Raw genomic sequence first — 13,929 nt, 5'->3', positions numbered from 1 at the left:
TTTTTTTCCTTTTTAAGACCACTGATGCTTGTAATTTCAAAAGAATCCAGTGCACTTAAGATAAAACAACCCTCTCTTCTCTGCATCACTCAATCTTTGTCCCCCATAATCACTGCTCTCTGCTGCACTCAAAGCTCTGTGTGCATCATTAAAGGACAAAAGGCAGAAAGCCTGTGCAGTAGAGTAAAAAGGGCTTTTACAGTAAACCATCAGATAGCAGTTGTAGAGGAGGATTTCTGCCACATGAGGGGGCCAATCAGCTGCTGAGCTTGAAGGTAAAATGACAAAGGCAACAAAACACTTCATTCTCAGGTCATAGAAATGTATCACAGATTTAAAAATACACATCAAGCGTCAGTCAAAAACAAGCTGTGCAAAGCCTACTTTTTTACTTAAAGATTTAAAAAGAGAGAAAAGATTAACTTCCTCTTACAACGATATGAGACGTAAATACTTTTAAGAAAATATAAAAGTTAGTAATCGTGTGTCTAGTTTGTTTGACATCTTGGCCCAAATGCAAAGCAACAACACAATATATGAACACGTCTACATTAAAGCAACCACTGACATTTGATTTGACTATTTTCTTTTTTTTTAATCTATTTTCTTTTTTTTAAAACAACACTTTAAATGTCTCAGTGTCAGCAGTATACATTTCTGATCCCAGCCCCTTCATTGAATCCCACAATTGCACTTGCTGATCTGGAACCGACAGTTTGTAAATGTTTTCATGTGTACTGTTAGAGAGAGAGAGAGAGAGAGAGAGAGAGAGAGAGAGAGAGAGAGAGAGAGAGAGAGAGAGAGAGAGAGAGAGAGAGAGAGAGAGAGGAAGAGAGAGAGAGGGAGAGGGAGAGAGAGAGGGAGAGGGAGAGGGCGAGGGAGAGAGAGAGAGAGTTGTTCAGGCTGCAGCTTCACATCTCTGGCTGAACAGCTCCTCCACCACCTTCGGGTCGGCCAGAGTCGAAAGGTCACCCAGGTCCTTCTCATTGCGTGCGATCTGCCGGAGGATTCGCCTCATGATCTTCCCTAAAATGGATCCAGAGGAAGATTAGACAGATGTTACTGAGGAGGAGAGTAGAGGAGGATGGGGTTTTTAAAGAGGCGTTGAGCTGTTTACCTGAGCGAGTCTTCGGCAGTGCTGGGGCATTTTGAATGAAGTCTGGCGTGGCGATTGGTCCGATTTTCTCTCTCACTGACAACAGAATACAGAGAAGGAATCAGTGCAGAGCAGAATGAAGCTCGCCTGGACTGAAATTAAAAGCTAACTAATTTTAATAACATGTTAAAACTGCCTGCTTCCATTCAATGGTGTTTGCAAAAGCATGTCAGATAGTTTGTAAACAATCCAAGCTTTATTTTCACCACAATTTTGTTTTTATTTAAAAAAGAAAAAGTGCATTGTTGTGTACAGTTACACATTTACACTGCATGTGTGCTTTAGACACTATAATCCGAACTGTAGGTTGTAAATGTGATAAATGGATAATCCGATATATATACTTATATTTCCCTTCTGGGATCAATTAAGTGTTTTAAGTGTTTTATATTTCTATGCTGTATTGCTTATTTGAGAGCAAAAACAACATGGACAACAAAAACAACTGCAAATGGAACTGATCATTTGTTTCATTATTGATTAATCTGTCGATTTGTCTGACCAACAGTCCAAACCCCAAAGATTTAATAATACACACTAAAGCAGAAAATCTACAAATTTGGGAGGCAGGGAAATATTTCATATAAATGACTTGATTTTACAATTGGACTAAAAGATCTTATAAATTGATGTTTTTATTAATAAAGGCCCAGTTATCTACAGTGAGAATAAGAAAACACACCATAAAGCACTGCACCTGTACATCATAAGTAGCTTTTGTTTTTAACCATGTGACTTTTATTCTATTTTATTTGATGTACTTGTAGATTAACAAATCTCATTTAATTGAAGGGATTGTTCAAAGATGAACCAAGACAGACAAATATACAGATTACACAATACAAAATATTTAAAACCACAATTGACATCATTTTGAGTGTATTTTTCCCATAACCCTCAAGTAAGCCCCTGTGTCAGAGCCTCACCCAGTCTCTTGAGCTCCTCCACCAGTGTGTGAGTAAACTCCCTACTGTCTTTGAGGCTGACGAAGCAGTACAGACACTCGCCCTTCACCTTGTGAGGCCGACTCACCACTGCAGCCTCCGCCACAGCCGGGTGCTCCGTCAGAGCCGCTTCCACCTCCGCTGTGCTCATCAGGTGGCCTGACACCAAGAAACACAAAGTCATAAGAGACACAACATAAACATGTAAGAGATCAATAAACACAAAGTTTCTGGGCAGGAAATTGAAAGACAATGCTCTCAAAAGGCTGCAAGTTAAAATATGTGTGTTGAAGTTATTGTTGTTATATTACATAAAGTAAAAATAACTCCATTTTGGATTGTAATAACCTTTTTTTAAGCTTTTAAGAAGCAGCTGTGTTATTAAAACACTAACACAGTAGAGTACCTGACACATTCAGCATGTCGTCTATTCTTCCTGTGATCCAGTAATAGCCGTCTTTATCCCGCCTACAGCCTGAGAGAGGAGAAAATAAGTTGCATAACCGGCAAAATAGTTTTTATAGCATCTTTTTCTCTCTTTCATAAGGCTCTTTTTGGTATTTTGGTGAGAAATCAAGCACATTTTGGGTATTTAGACTCTTCTGACATACAATCTGTGTTGCAGATGGGTGAACTTGAGTGTTGACTTACCATCACCAGTTACATAGAAGCCTGGGAACTTCTTGAAATAGGTGTTCTCGAAGCGTTCATGGTTTCTGTACACAGTGCGCATTATTCCAGGCCAGGGCCTCCTGAATACCTGTAACAAACACAGAAAACACATACAGAACATTACAGTGGTATTACTGCTAGTACTGCGACTATTGTTGCCATTAATACAAATAATAAACTTTATTTATACAGCACCTTTCAAAAACAAAGTGTTTTACATGGGAAAACCATGATTCAGAACTCAAATTAAATCAAATCAGGTAAATAAAAATACAGACAATACAATAATATAAAATACTGAAATAAGCAAATAGAACTGCCAGTAGTGCAATCACATCTATAATATACTAATCATCACTTCAAACTGAAAATCTACTAAAAGTCACAAGAACTGTTCAGTCAACAAAACAAATGGTTGAATAGCAAATGATGATCAAAACTGAACTGAACTTCTCATTTATAGTTATTTGTGTATTTATCCCAGAAAGTACATATACTTTTTTAAGCTTATAGCCTTTGGATGTTTATGATTAACAGTATATTTCTTTCTTTCCTATATTTATTGTGTGTGTATCTGTTGATCTGGGCGGTGAGCTGATGCATACAATTGCCCTTACAGGGCAAATTGAAATAACTAAATTGAAACTTACAAGATAACCCTCAGCCTCGCCTTCCAGTTCCTCTCCGTGTTCGTTGAGGATTGTGGGCTCTACCCCGAAGAAAGGAAAGGTCTGAAATATAAGATGTGGATTTAATGTGAGATAACTGTGTTCTCTTATTAAACAGCTACTGTATGTTTCTTTCAGCTCATAACCTGGATCATAATCTACAAATAGATCTCCTGCATTGGTTTCGTTCCATAAATACTGACAGATCCAACCCTTCCTTACCAGCATGATTTGTTTGATGATACTCATCAGTGGAGATGCTGGTGTGTTTAAGATTTACATATAAATGTCTGTTTATTTGTCAGTATGAGGTGACCAATGTTACTTACAGCAGAGCCTGGTTTCAGTGGCGTGGCAGCAGGCAGAGGAGTCAAAACATGACCTCCCTGTAGAGAAATAAAGTGATATTTAAAGAGGAAACTAAAAATTGTGTATTGATAGCTTAATATATATAATATATATCATCAGTCAGAGCTCAGCACAAACACATTTTTCCTTTGGTTTCTTGTTGGTTTGAACTTGATGGAGCTGCTCTACAGTGTTTCTAGTTCTGGTTGCTGTCATCTCATCCCGGTCTAATATACAGTTTATGGCTTTCTACCTTTGTCATTGCAACCTACTAAACTAGGCTTTGTCATTTCTGCAGTCATTAATTTTATTTGCATCTATATCGTCCAGACATCTAGACTTTAAATTCAAAAAAATCGATGGCGATTCTTAGTTGTTATTTGATGTTTTCAACTTTAAACAGCATATGGACTAACATGTATTCTAACCCTCTAAACTGAAGTGTGAGTTAACTGCAGGCAGATGGCGTTGCCAGCACTTACGGTCTCTGTCTGCCAGAAAGTGTCGACCACGGGACATCTGCCCTTACCGACGGCCTCGTGGTACCACTGCCACGCCTCTGGGTTGATCGGCTCACCAACAGTACCCAGAATCCTCAGGCTGGAGAGGTCATACCTAATAGAGGTAGATGAGAAAACTTCCCTCAGATATCTTATATTCCATCATTATGTGGTACTGATCGCTGCTGTTTTTTTATTGTCTATATCAACTCTAATTGGTTAACAGACTGTTGGTTGTTTGGCCCTACATGTGTTGTTTTTGTATGCTGGTTGTCTGACTATGAATGTATCTCATGAAAAATAGATATTGATCTTTATGAGACTAACTAATTGAATTACATTACATGTTATTTTCTGCCACATCTACTACTTCATATTATTGATTTGCTACATACAGACATCAGTGCAAAAACGATGCTCTTTTATTCCGACAACTGACATTCGTTATCACCTTCACTGGTGATGTTTAGTGTTGATGAAATTAAAGCAGTAGTTTGATATTTTGGGAAATATGCTTATTTACTTTCTTTAGCTTTTGGTTAGCTTAGCTCAGCTTAGCTCTGTCCGGAGGTTACAACATCTGCCTACAAGCACCTTTAAGGCTCACTAATAAACACTTTATATCTCATTGTTTAATCTGTGTAAAAAAAAATGACAAGTTGTGGTTTTACAGTGTCAAACTACTTCTTGGCTGGGCCAGGCTTCCTGGTGTCTTGTCAGAGAAGGGCAGAACCCAGCTAGCTGTTTCCAGTTTCCAGTTTTTTTTAAGCTAAGCTAAGCAAACTGACTGCTGGCTCCAGGTTCATATTTAGCATACAGGCAAGAGAGTTGTATCAGTCGTGAGCATATTTCCCAAAATGTCACACTATTGCCTTAGATTTTATGCCATAGAACTCCATTAGAGCTGTGTGTGAAATGTCTGGTTAATGGTTGTCACCCCAAATAAGCAAAACAGTTTTGGAAAAAGAATATACACAATCAGTGCCTGTTTTCAAGGTGTGTTTAAGTGTTGTTGTTTTTGCCAAGCTTTTGTGATGCACTGACAAGCTGATACAGATTCTGAATAGTTATCAAAAACTTGTTTTCTCAAAGCTTTACCTTTGGAGTGAGTGTTGACAGACTAAGAAATTGAGTTTTCCTTGCATCTTTTTTGACTCTTGTGAATTTAGTGTTTGAAAATGCATGAAAAAGGCATGTTCATCATTTATACAGTTTGGTTTCTTCACCTCACCACCAAGGAGTATGTGAGAACAGAAGAAAGAGATATTTCAAAAATGAAAGGTTAAAATTTCCATATGAAAGCTGTTGTAAAAAATACCCTCAAACCACCTATCACACCAAGCTGTGTTTTGAAAGTCAAACTCCTGTTGTAGCGTCTGTAAATCTGGATATTTCTGAGCTGCTTTGACATTCAGAGGATGCAAGCTCTTACTTCTGTAGCGGTTCCCGTCCGTACTTCATCAGCAGGCGGATGGCTGTCGGAGCTGTGTAGAACTTGGTCACTTTGTATTTCTCAATGATCTCCCAGAACCGGCCGACATGAGGGTGAACTGGAATACCTTCAAACTGGGTAAAACACACACACACACACACACACACACACACACACACACACACACACACACACACACACACACACACACACATCTCTAAGGTCTTAAACGGAGCCTCTTTGTGTCTTTTAATTGCACTGTGGTGATTTTTAATAAAATATTTCAGACTCACTAGGACACTTGTGGCGCCATTCGCAAGGGGGCCGTAGGTGATGTAGGAGTGGCCGGTGATCCAGCCGATGTCGGCGGTGCACCAGTACACGTCGTCATGGTGATGGTCAAAAACATACTTGAAGGTCAGCGATGTGTAGAGCAGATACCCAGCAACAGTGTGGAGAACACCCTGTACCGTACACGAGGACGGAAACATGAATGAGATGATTGGTCAGCACGAAGACAGCAGATTGCAAAATTAAGGTAGCTGAAGAGACGAGGTGTGTGTGTGTGTGTGTGTGTGTGTGTGTGTGTGACAAAGATGGAGAAGATTTCATATTATCTGATGCTCTGGGCCCTGTTTTGTGTAATAATAACATATAATACACACAAAACTTGAATGCAATTGTGCTGCTTTCAACTTAGGGTTGTATTTATGCCTTTTAGAAAACCATTAAAGCTTCCTACTTCATAGCAGATTATGTCAAAGCCAGCACAAGTTAATGCTATTACAGACTTATCAGAGTAGAAAATAGATCATGTGATACAAAAGATGTGGTTTCACTGAGAATTTACAAGCAGAAAATGAGCAGTGTGTTTCCCCCCCCCCACCTGCAAAGCTACTCTATGTGTTTCTACTAAAAAACTGGTTTGTACATACATACACCCAAACATCTTACCTTGGGTTTGCCAGTGGAGCCGCTGGTGTAGAGGATAAACAGTGGGTCCTCAGCATCCAGCCACTCAGGTTCACACTCTTCAGGAGAGTCTCTCATCGCCTCCTCCCACCACACGTCACATTCTGAGTCCCAGGGGATCTGAACACACCAGAACAGCGAACAAATGCCAGACATAAAATCTGTCATTACATTTGCTCACAACTTTGCACCAAAATACCAGCAGCAACACACTAAGTCAATTTGGAACTGACTGTGATTTACTGTGCTCCTTGGAGGCATACTCTGACTACTGGAAGAGAATATGTTTTTCAGTGATTTAAAAAAAACAAAAAACAAACAGATTAGATTAGATTCAACTTTATTGTCATTGCACAGGTACTGAGAGAATGGAATGCAGTTTAACATCTAATCAGAAGTGCAAAAAGCAGTAATGTACAGAGTATATACAGAATAAATAGTAACACAGAATGGAATAAATGGTAAGGGGAAAGATATGATTATGCTAGATATATACAGTATGAGCAGTATTAACAGTGTGTAATGAATATGTTTTAAAACATTCCTACCTGTAGTTTGTTGCATGCAGCTCCACTTGTTGTCCTGAGTGCATGATGCTTGATGATGAGGCATTTAGTGACACTAGATGACGCTCTGAGTAAAAAAAAAAGTAAGAGGCAGTAAAAGGCATCGAAACCTCTTCGAATGGCTACTAAGTGGTTTTTGGTGGCCTTGCTCTCCGATGAATCAGATCTCCCCATGTTGCCCGGCTACCCCATAATATGGAAAATGGACAGTGTGTTTCCTCAACATCCTTGATAACAGCTGATAGGGCTTTGATGTGTGTGTGTGTGTGTGTGTGTGTGTGTGTGTGTGTGTGTGTGTGTGTGTGTGTGTGTGTGTGTGTGTGTGTGTGTGTGTGTGTGTGTGTGTGTGTGTGTGTGTGTGTGTGTGTGTGTGTGTGTGTGTGTGTGTGTGTGTGTGTGTGTGTGTGTGTGTGTGTGTGTGCGTGTGTGTGTGTGTGTGTGTGTGTGTGTGTGTGTGTGTGTGTGTGTGTGTGTGCGCGTGTGTGTGTGCGTGTGTGTGTGTGCGTGCATGCGTGTCTGGTGACTCGTATGCCAGCATTTGAGTCCCATTACCAGCAGCTAGTGTAAATAATGGCGGTTTCTAAGAACTGGTGGCTTTGTAAGCAAGACCTACATTTCCCTGCACTTCTCCAGAGCCTCGTCCGCAATCTGTTTCAGGTTGATCAGCTTCTCTCCTCTATAAACACCATCTGTATATTACAAAGGGATGTAGTGTGGGAGAGTGATGGAGAGACAGATGATGAAAACCGTGTGAACTGACATTGAGAAGGTATTTAAACACTGAGTCTCTTTACAACTTGAAAACCATCTTATACTTGAGCGCTACACCACATGCCTGCTGTCACCAGAACGCTGCTCTGGGCATCCATGATCCTCTCACACAGAGACTCAGAGGAGAAGCCTGCAAACTGGACATGCAAAGAGAAAAACAAGACAAAATGTATGACCTTCAAAAGGATAATTTGGGTTTGGTAGAACTTGTGTCTTACAGTATTGTCCATCATTTCTATTGATAACATTGTACTCATTCTTTGCTGGGATCTGGGAACACGGCAACATGGGGGACACAGTCACAAACAGGACAGAGTCCAACAGGGCAAGAAACATGATAGGTTGTAAACAAGCCAACAGTTCAGCCAGATTATCTAAACCAATCCCTCACTGGTCAGGAAACGTGGGCACACAACCATTGTAATTATGTGCAAGTCTGTAGACTGTGATGGATGTTAAGCTAACAAGTTGTCAAAAAAAAATTGTTTGATCCTCCAACTGCTCATGTTTCTTGTCAGACGCCATTTTAGCAGTAATGTTGCGTTTCTGGATCTCTGCAATTAACTTTGTCAATACAATGTTGTATTATTATAAATATTAATGACAAAAACTAGCCCCAAATTGTAATAAACTGGACTGGAACTTTAGCCCAAAGGTGCATGTTGCTGTAACAACAGAGCGCTAAGCACAAATGTGGCAACCAAACAAATTTGGCCTAAACTATGTACACTTCCTTCAAAATCAAAAAAATCAAGCTCTGGTGTCTCAGATATGACTTGTAACATTTAAAGCAAGAATACTTAGACGCTTGTGTTCTGGCCAAGGTTAATAGTTCACAGTATAAAGTTTCAGTGTTGATGACAGCTTTATGAATCACTGAGGACTCTGCACTCAGCAAAGTGTCACTGAGTGTCACTACATGAGTGGCATTGGCTGTCCTGTCTGGCTCCATCTATGATTTAATTTCATGCCAAGCTAACTTATGATTAACATTAACAGTCACGTGAGAATCCAAGAGGCTGGCACTATCCCAAAGATCCTTATTTTGCTACGTGATGTTCATATCAAATAAGATAAAAAGTTGGAAAATGTACAACAATGACCAATCAAAGACGAGGTCGCTGACACTTAAGTCTGCCAAAACAGGCCTTTGCAAGTCATAAAGCAAACCTGCCTTGGAGCAGCCTGAAGATATTTTTAACAAGGCTACTAACCTTTGCATGGATGAGGAAGATTGAGAAGCTAAAATAGTGTTGGCTTCCTTCCAAAGAATGTCTGACCCATATATCGAGTGCAGTTGCTGTCAGTGCTGTGTTCACACAGAGAACAGCTGATAACTACAGAAGCAGGGCAAACACTGCTTTCTAACACATTAACTGTCTGCAAAAATGACTTAATTTGAACTGAGATGAATTGAGGAAAAATTACTTTCACACAGATTAGAATTTATGCATGCTACATATGGATTAAATGGTACCATAAAACAATGCTGAATGAATCCTGCTTGGAGCAGCAGAGAAGGTAAGGTTTCTCACATAATTGGAGAAGATAAAAATCGTGCATACTTTGTTAACATGTTGACATTAAATTATGTTACATATTTATGTAGCCAACCCCATTTTTCTGCTTCTCCAAAAATGAGTGAAACAAAGACTAAACATTGTTCGCATGAAGAAAGGGGCTGTTCATCGTACTACTTACCACAATGGAGTGAACAGCGCCTATCCTTGCACAGGCCAACATAGTGTAGACCAGCTCTGGGATCATGGGAAGGTAAATAGACACCCTGTCTCCCTTTTTTACACCTTAAACAAGGAAACAAGTAGACTTGAGGTTTTTGATAACACAAATCACATCTTGGCCACATCAGGGTTACTTCTCAACTCAAACCAGCAATGGCAATGTAGCTTTAAGGTGAGTTTCAATATGTTGGATATGTGCCAGATACTGTAATGTATGTCTGATATGCAACAAGTGCATTGGGCATACCACATAGAGCTATATTTGGTGTGTTATGGCATGCTATATTATTTATTATCATTATGTCCAAGCTGAATTTAGCAATGATTTTGGCATGTGTTGATGTCTCTCTTGTTTTACTCAAACTTTGGACAGCTACAGGTCATTTGTAAGGATCAAGTCATCTTTATTTTTAGCTACTTGGCAATTCATATTTAGGTATTATCATATAGATGTAAGATTTTAGTTTCTCACCCATTTTCTTGAGGACATTAGCACAGCGGCAGACCTGGCTCAGCAGCTGGCTGTAAGTGATGGCCATGTGGTGGTCAGGTGAGTTCCCCTCCCTGAGAAGTCAACATACAAGAGGAGGAACACAACCCAAATATGTTACTGTAATGCAAAACCTGTCTCAGATTGTTTGAAGATCTGTCTGTACGTGTTGAATACATAGTGCTAACCAGGGGTTTGGCTTTTTTAAAATCCTTTTATGACGGACATAGACACCCTCCAGATTCACTGTTCCCTCCAAACGTACCCTCTCCGATAACATAATGTCGTCTTGTGAGTTCTCGGAGTTCACAGAGGAGATAACTTGTTCCCGCTGTTGCAGGGTCTATATTGGGTTTGGATGTTTGTCAGGATAGTTGTTTAGAAAGCTATGTGGCACAATGTTTCACAGGCGAGCTGGCAGCATTATAGCAGGCCTCTGGTGCAGGACAGAAGCCAAAACACTCTACAAACCTGGCGTCACCTTTATCGCCATGATGATGGTGAAATAAATGAAACTCTGCACTCATAAATGCAACGGCTATTGATAAAGTGCACATATTTGATTGTCTTTAGAGGTCTTATATGTTGTGCCTCTTGGCAAATATGTACAGCATCAGAGCCAACCAAATCCCAGAGGGTTACGAAAGGGTCCAATCCTTGAACTCTTTTATTTAACTACTAAATGTTTGTGTTAGCTCTGAATGTGCATTGAGCAAAGCAATGTTTGGATGTGTCAACAATTCCCACATTTAAATGAAGATAAAAGTTTTTTTTTAATTTTTTAATTTTTTTTTATTTCACCATTATTGCCTGCTGCTGAAAACCCAAGGGAGAATTCTTTGTGTAGTGGGCAGGAAATCAGATCTAAATCTTAATGGCCATGTCAGGACAATAATAAGCATCTGAATATAAACAGATTATTAACATAGATCACACACTATATTCTCCTTATATTGCATACTAAAAATCAGTATGACAAACACTTGAGCAGATATATTACATAAGTGTTTGATGTAGTGAAAACAGCATTAAGACACTTGTGTGTGGGTGATGGCTGGTCTCAACTGTGCACAGTTCCATTGAACCCCTATAGACCTTTATCACGGCAGACATGTTGACATGTCATAGTAGGAAAAGCACAGGTGTATTCAAAACCATTAATGATGGCTGCATTCCACTTAGGAGAGGCCCTGGTGTTGTGCATACTGACTCACTGAAATAGCTTACTGGGACACTTGATGGAATTGAGCCATCGTTTTTCAATTTCAGCTCTGCTTTTCATACTATGACAAGTCAAAATGTCTGCTGTGAAAAAGGTCCATTAGGGCTGAGCTTTAGGGCTATTTGTTATTTGCTAAGCCTCTTCTTATTGGCAAAACAACATATAGTAGATGTGGGGAGGTGTGAGGCTCTACTGTAAGCAGCAAGCTACTGAACGTTAAAAAAATATTTTAAAAGTTTGGTGGAAGTCAGAAGCTTAAAAGAGTGGGTGAGAAAATGTATGAGCTCATATCCAAAATATTGCAAGTGAAAACAATCATTCTGAAAACAATCCAAAAGGCTTATATTGGACTTTCTTCATTGGAAGATTCTGGCAAGTTTCAAGTAGAAGTAGGTTGGTTCTGTATAAAACACCCAAAACCTGTTTTCACAACCTGCTGTAATGCCACATTGTAAAATGTGTTGTACCCAAATCATATAAAATCTGGTAAAATTTTGCAAAAAATTCTGTTACATTTTCTTTGTTGATTCAGAGGATGGAAACATTGAAACACTGACACTGTGTTGGACTAGCTGAGATTTGCTTTGGTGCACTGGGATCAGCACAGGGGACACAACAGTTGATATTAACTGGAATACCTGACATACTGTATCTCCAGGCAGTATTTCCCATCAAAGCAAACATTCATGGAGGACAGACGTTGTCGCTTACCAGTAATAGGCAACCTTTTCACCAAGATTCCTCTCCCTCAAAAGCCTGTCCAGGACATTATAGCACATGTTGGTTTTAGCCCCTTCCATGCATTTGACATAAATGTTCCCTATTGTCACATCAAAGTTGTACTGCAGCATTGGTCCTGTTGCTGGCTTCTTCCAAAAAAAGTCATCAGCAACCTCCTTCCAAAAAGCTGAAACAAAGTGATATTTCAGGTAAGTGTTATAGGCTGCAGACAGTATAGATAAACACTGAATACACTGAATACAGTCAGGCTCTGAGGGAGGTGGAATGCATGGAAAAACTGCAAGCACTGCGCTTAAAATACAGATGTGTTTGACCTACCTTCTGGATTCTCAAGAGACTTCCTGTACAGTGCCAGATAGGAGTTAAAATCAGGAACATGAGCATCCCTCTTTCGGTCATCAGGAGGGTAGTACATTTTGTCCTGGGATTTAGTAACAACCATTGTGAAAGGACAGATGCAGACAGGCCTATGAAATCTGAGGGTGAGTCAGAAAATGGGTTAATCTGGAGTCACTGCTGATCTGTCTGGATCCTCCTGAGTAAAGTTAGAACACTACAAGGCCTCTTGTATTGAAGCAACACAATTCAGCATGCATAAAGACCCACCTCTAATCCCTGAGCTGCAGGTTTTGCACAGTCTGCTTAGGGCCAGGGCAACCAATCGACTAGCAGGATGCGGCACTCCCACTTTTTCATTGGATGAGCCCTCCCTGGCCTGTTGATCGCATTATTTTCCCAAGCAAGGAGGTGGAGAAAGTGTGCAGTAGCAGATGAATGCTGGGGATTCATGCAGGCACCAGGAGGTTTGATTTGACACTGACAGGAAGGGTGATGTGTGGTGAGGAGAGAAAGAGAGAGAGAGAGAGAGAGAGAGAGAGAGAGAGAGAGAGAGAGAGAGAGAGAGAGAGAGAGAACAGCACTTTATCAGCCGGTAAACAAAATCCCTGATCGTGATTGTAACAAAATTTTATTACTGAGAAGCACTTTGTAGCATTGTTTTCAAAAGTGTTAAATAAAAGTTATTATTATTATAATAATTTCAATTATTATTACATTGTATTATTATAATATTGAAATAACGTGTAATAAAAATATTTGCTCTATACTTTGGAATATTTGATCCTAGTAAACGCCGGTAAACATGCAACGTGAACCTTTATCCAGGTTACATTATGGTTAAATCATAGATTGTTAAATCTATGGTTTAAATGGCTTTTGGCATGATTAGTTGTTTTTTTTATCTCAAATTTTAATCTGGGATCGATTCAGTTGCGCCGCGACTGATTTATGACGTAGAATCTCACGTCAGACCCTGTTAATCGAGCGTCAAAACGCTTGTGTTGATGTCGGACGCTGCTACTGTCCTGTCCATTTGCTAACACACCAAACTTTAAGCCCCAAGATGTTTTTGTCTGCTGCAGTTCGCTCTGCAGTATCGCAGACGGTATGTTTGTGTTATTCTTTATGGTTCTGGGTAAAAGTTTAAATGCTATTTTTGATATTTGGAGGAAGAAATGCTATGACTTCTCACAAGGGCAAGCAGTGGAGGCCGCTAGGCTAGCGTTAAGTAGCGTTAACGTTAGCATGCTAGCTAATTTAGCTTACTGCTGTTAAACGTGTACAAGGTGATCTTTGGACAAAATAAGCAATGCAAAGGAACATTTACCTTGGACAGGAGCAATTGCGCATCAGAAATAGCTTGATT

At 39.8% G+C, this 13,929-nt stretch overlaps 2 protein-coding genes across 2 annotated transcripts in view; one reads left to right on the top strand and one right to left on the bottom strand.

Annotated features, from left to right (window-relative positions):
• Positions 1-305: 305 nt before the first annotated feature.
• acss2l (acyl-CoA synthetase short chain family member 2 like) overlaps positions 306-13,929 on the bottom strand; it is a 23,160-nt gene continuing 9,536 nt past the window's right edge. Inside the window, exons 2-20 of the mRNA XM_078264339.1 lie at positions 12,831-13,040; positions 12,543-12,700; positions 12,195-12,390; positions 10,244-10,335; positions 9,731-9,834; positions 8,094-8,166; positions 7,872-7,947; positions 7,241-7,325; positions 6,675-6,812; positions 6,014-6,184; positions 5,721-5,854; positions 4,271-4,403; positions 3,770-3,826; positions 3,423-3,503; positions 2,752-2,860; positions 2,507-2,575; positions 2,083-2,259; positions 1,118-1,192; positions 306-1,026 (exon numbers count right to left, since the gene is read on the bottom strand). Coding sequence (XP_078120465.1) covers positions 899-1,026; positions 1,118-1,192; positions 2,083-2,259; positions 2,507-2,575; positions 2,752-2,860; positions 3,423-3,503; positions 3,770-3,826; positions 4,271-4,403; positions 5,721-5,854; positions 6,014-6,184; positions 6,675-6,812; positions 7,241-7,325; positions 7,872-7,947; positions 8,094-8,166; positions 9,731-9,834; positions 10,244-10,335; positions 12,195-12,390; positions 12,543-12,666 — 2,022 coding nt within the window. The 5' untranslated portion in view covers positions 12,667-12,700; positions 12,831-13,040 and the 3' untranslated portion in view covers positions 306-898. The remainder of the gene's footprint in view (positions 1,027-1,117; positions 1,193-2,082; positions 2,260-2,506; positions 2,576-2,751; positions 2,861-3,422; positions 3,504-3,769; positions 3,827-4,270; positions 4,404-5,720; positions 5,855-6,013; positions 6,185-6,674; positions 6,813-7,240; positions 7,326-7,871; positions 7,948-8,093; positions 8,167-9,730; positions 9,835-10,243; positions 10,336-12,194; positions 12,391-12,542; positions 12,701-12,830; positions 13,041-13,929) is intronic.
• Positions 13,531-13,929, top strand: part of ndufv2 (NADH:ubiquinone oxidoreductase core subunit V2) — an 8,303-nt gene continuing 7,904 nt past the window's right edge. Inside the window, exon 1 of the mRNA XM_078264341.1 lies at positions 13,531-13,668. Coding sequence (XP_078120467.1) covers positions 13,627-13,668 — 42 coding nt within the window. The 5' untranslated portion in view covers positions 13,531-13,626. The remainder of the gene's footprint in view (positions 13,669-13,929) is intronic.

The sequence above is a fragment of the Sander vitreus genome, chromosome 12 (genome assembly GCF_031162955.1).
Source record: "Sander vitreus isolate 19-12246 chromosome 12, sanVit1, whole genome shotgun sequence".
Lineage (NCBI taxonomy): Eukaryota > Metazoa > Chordata > Actinopteri > Perciformes > Percidae > Sander > Sander vitreus.
Note: the sequence above shows the minus strand (reverse complement) of the source record. Positions and strands in the feature narration are given on the sequence as shown.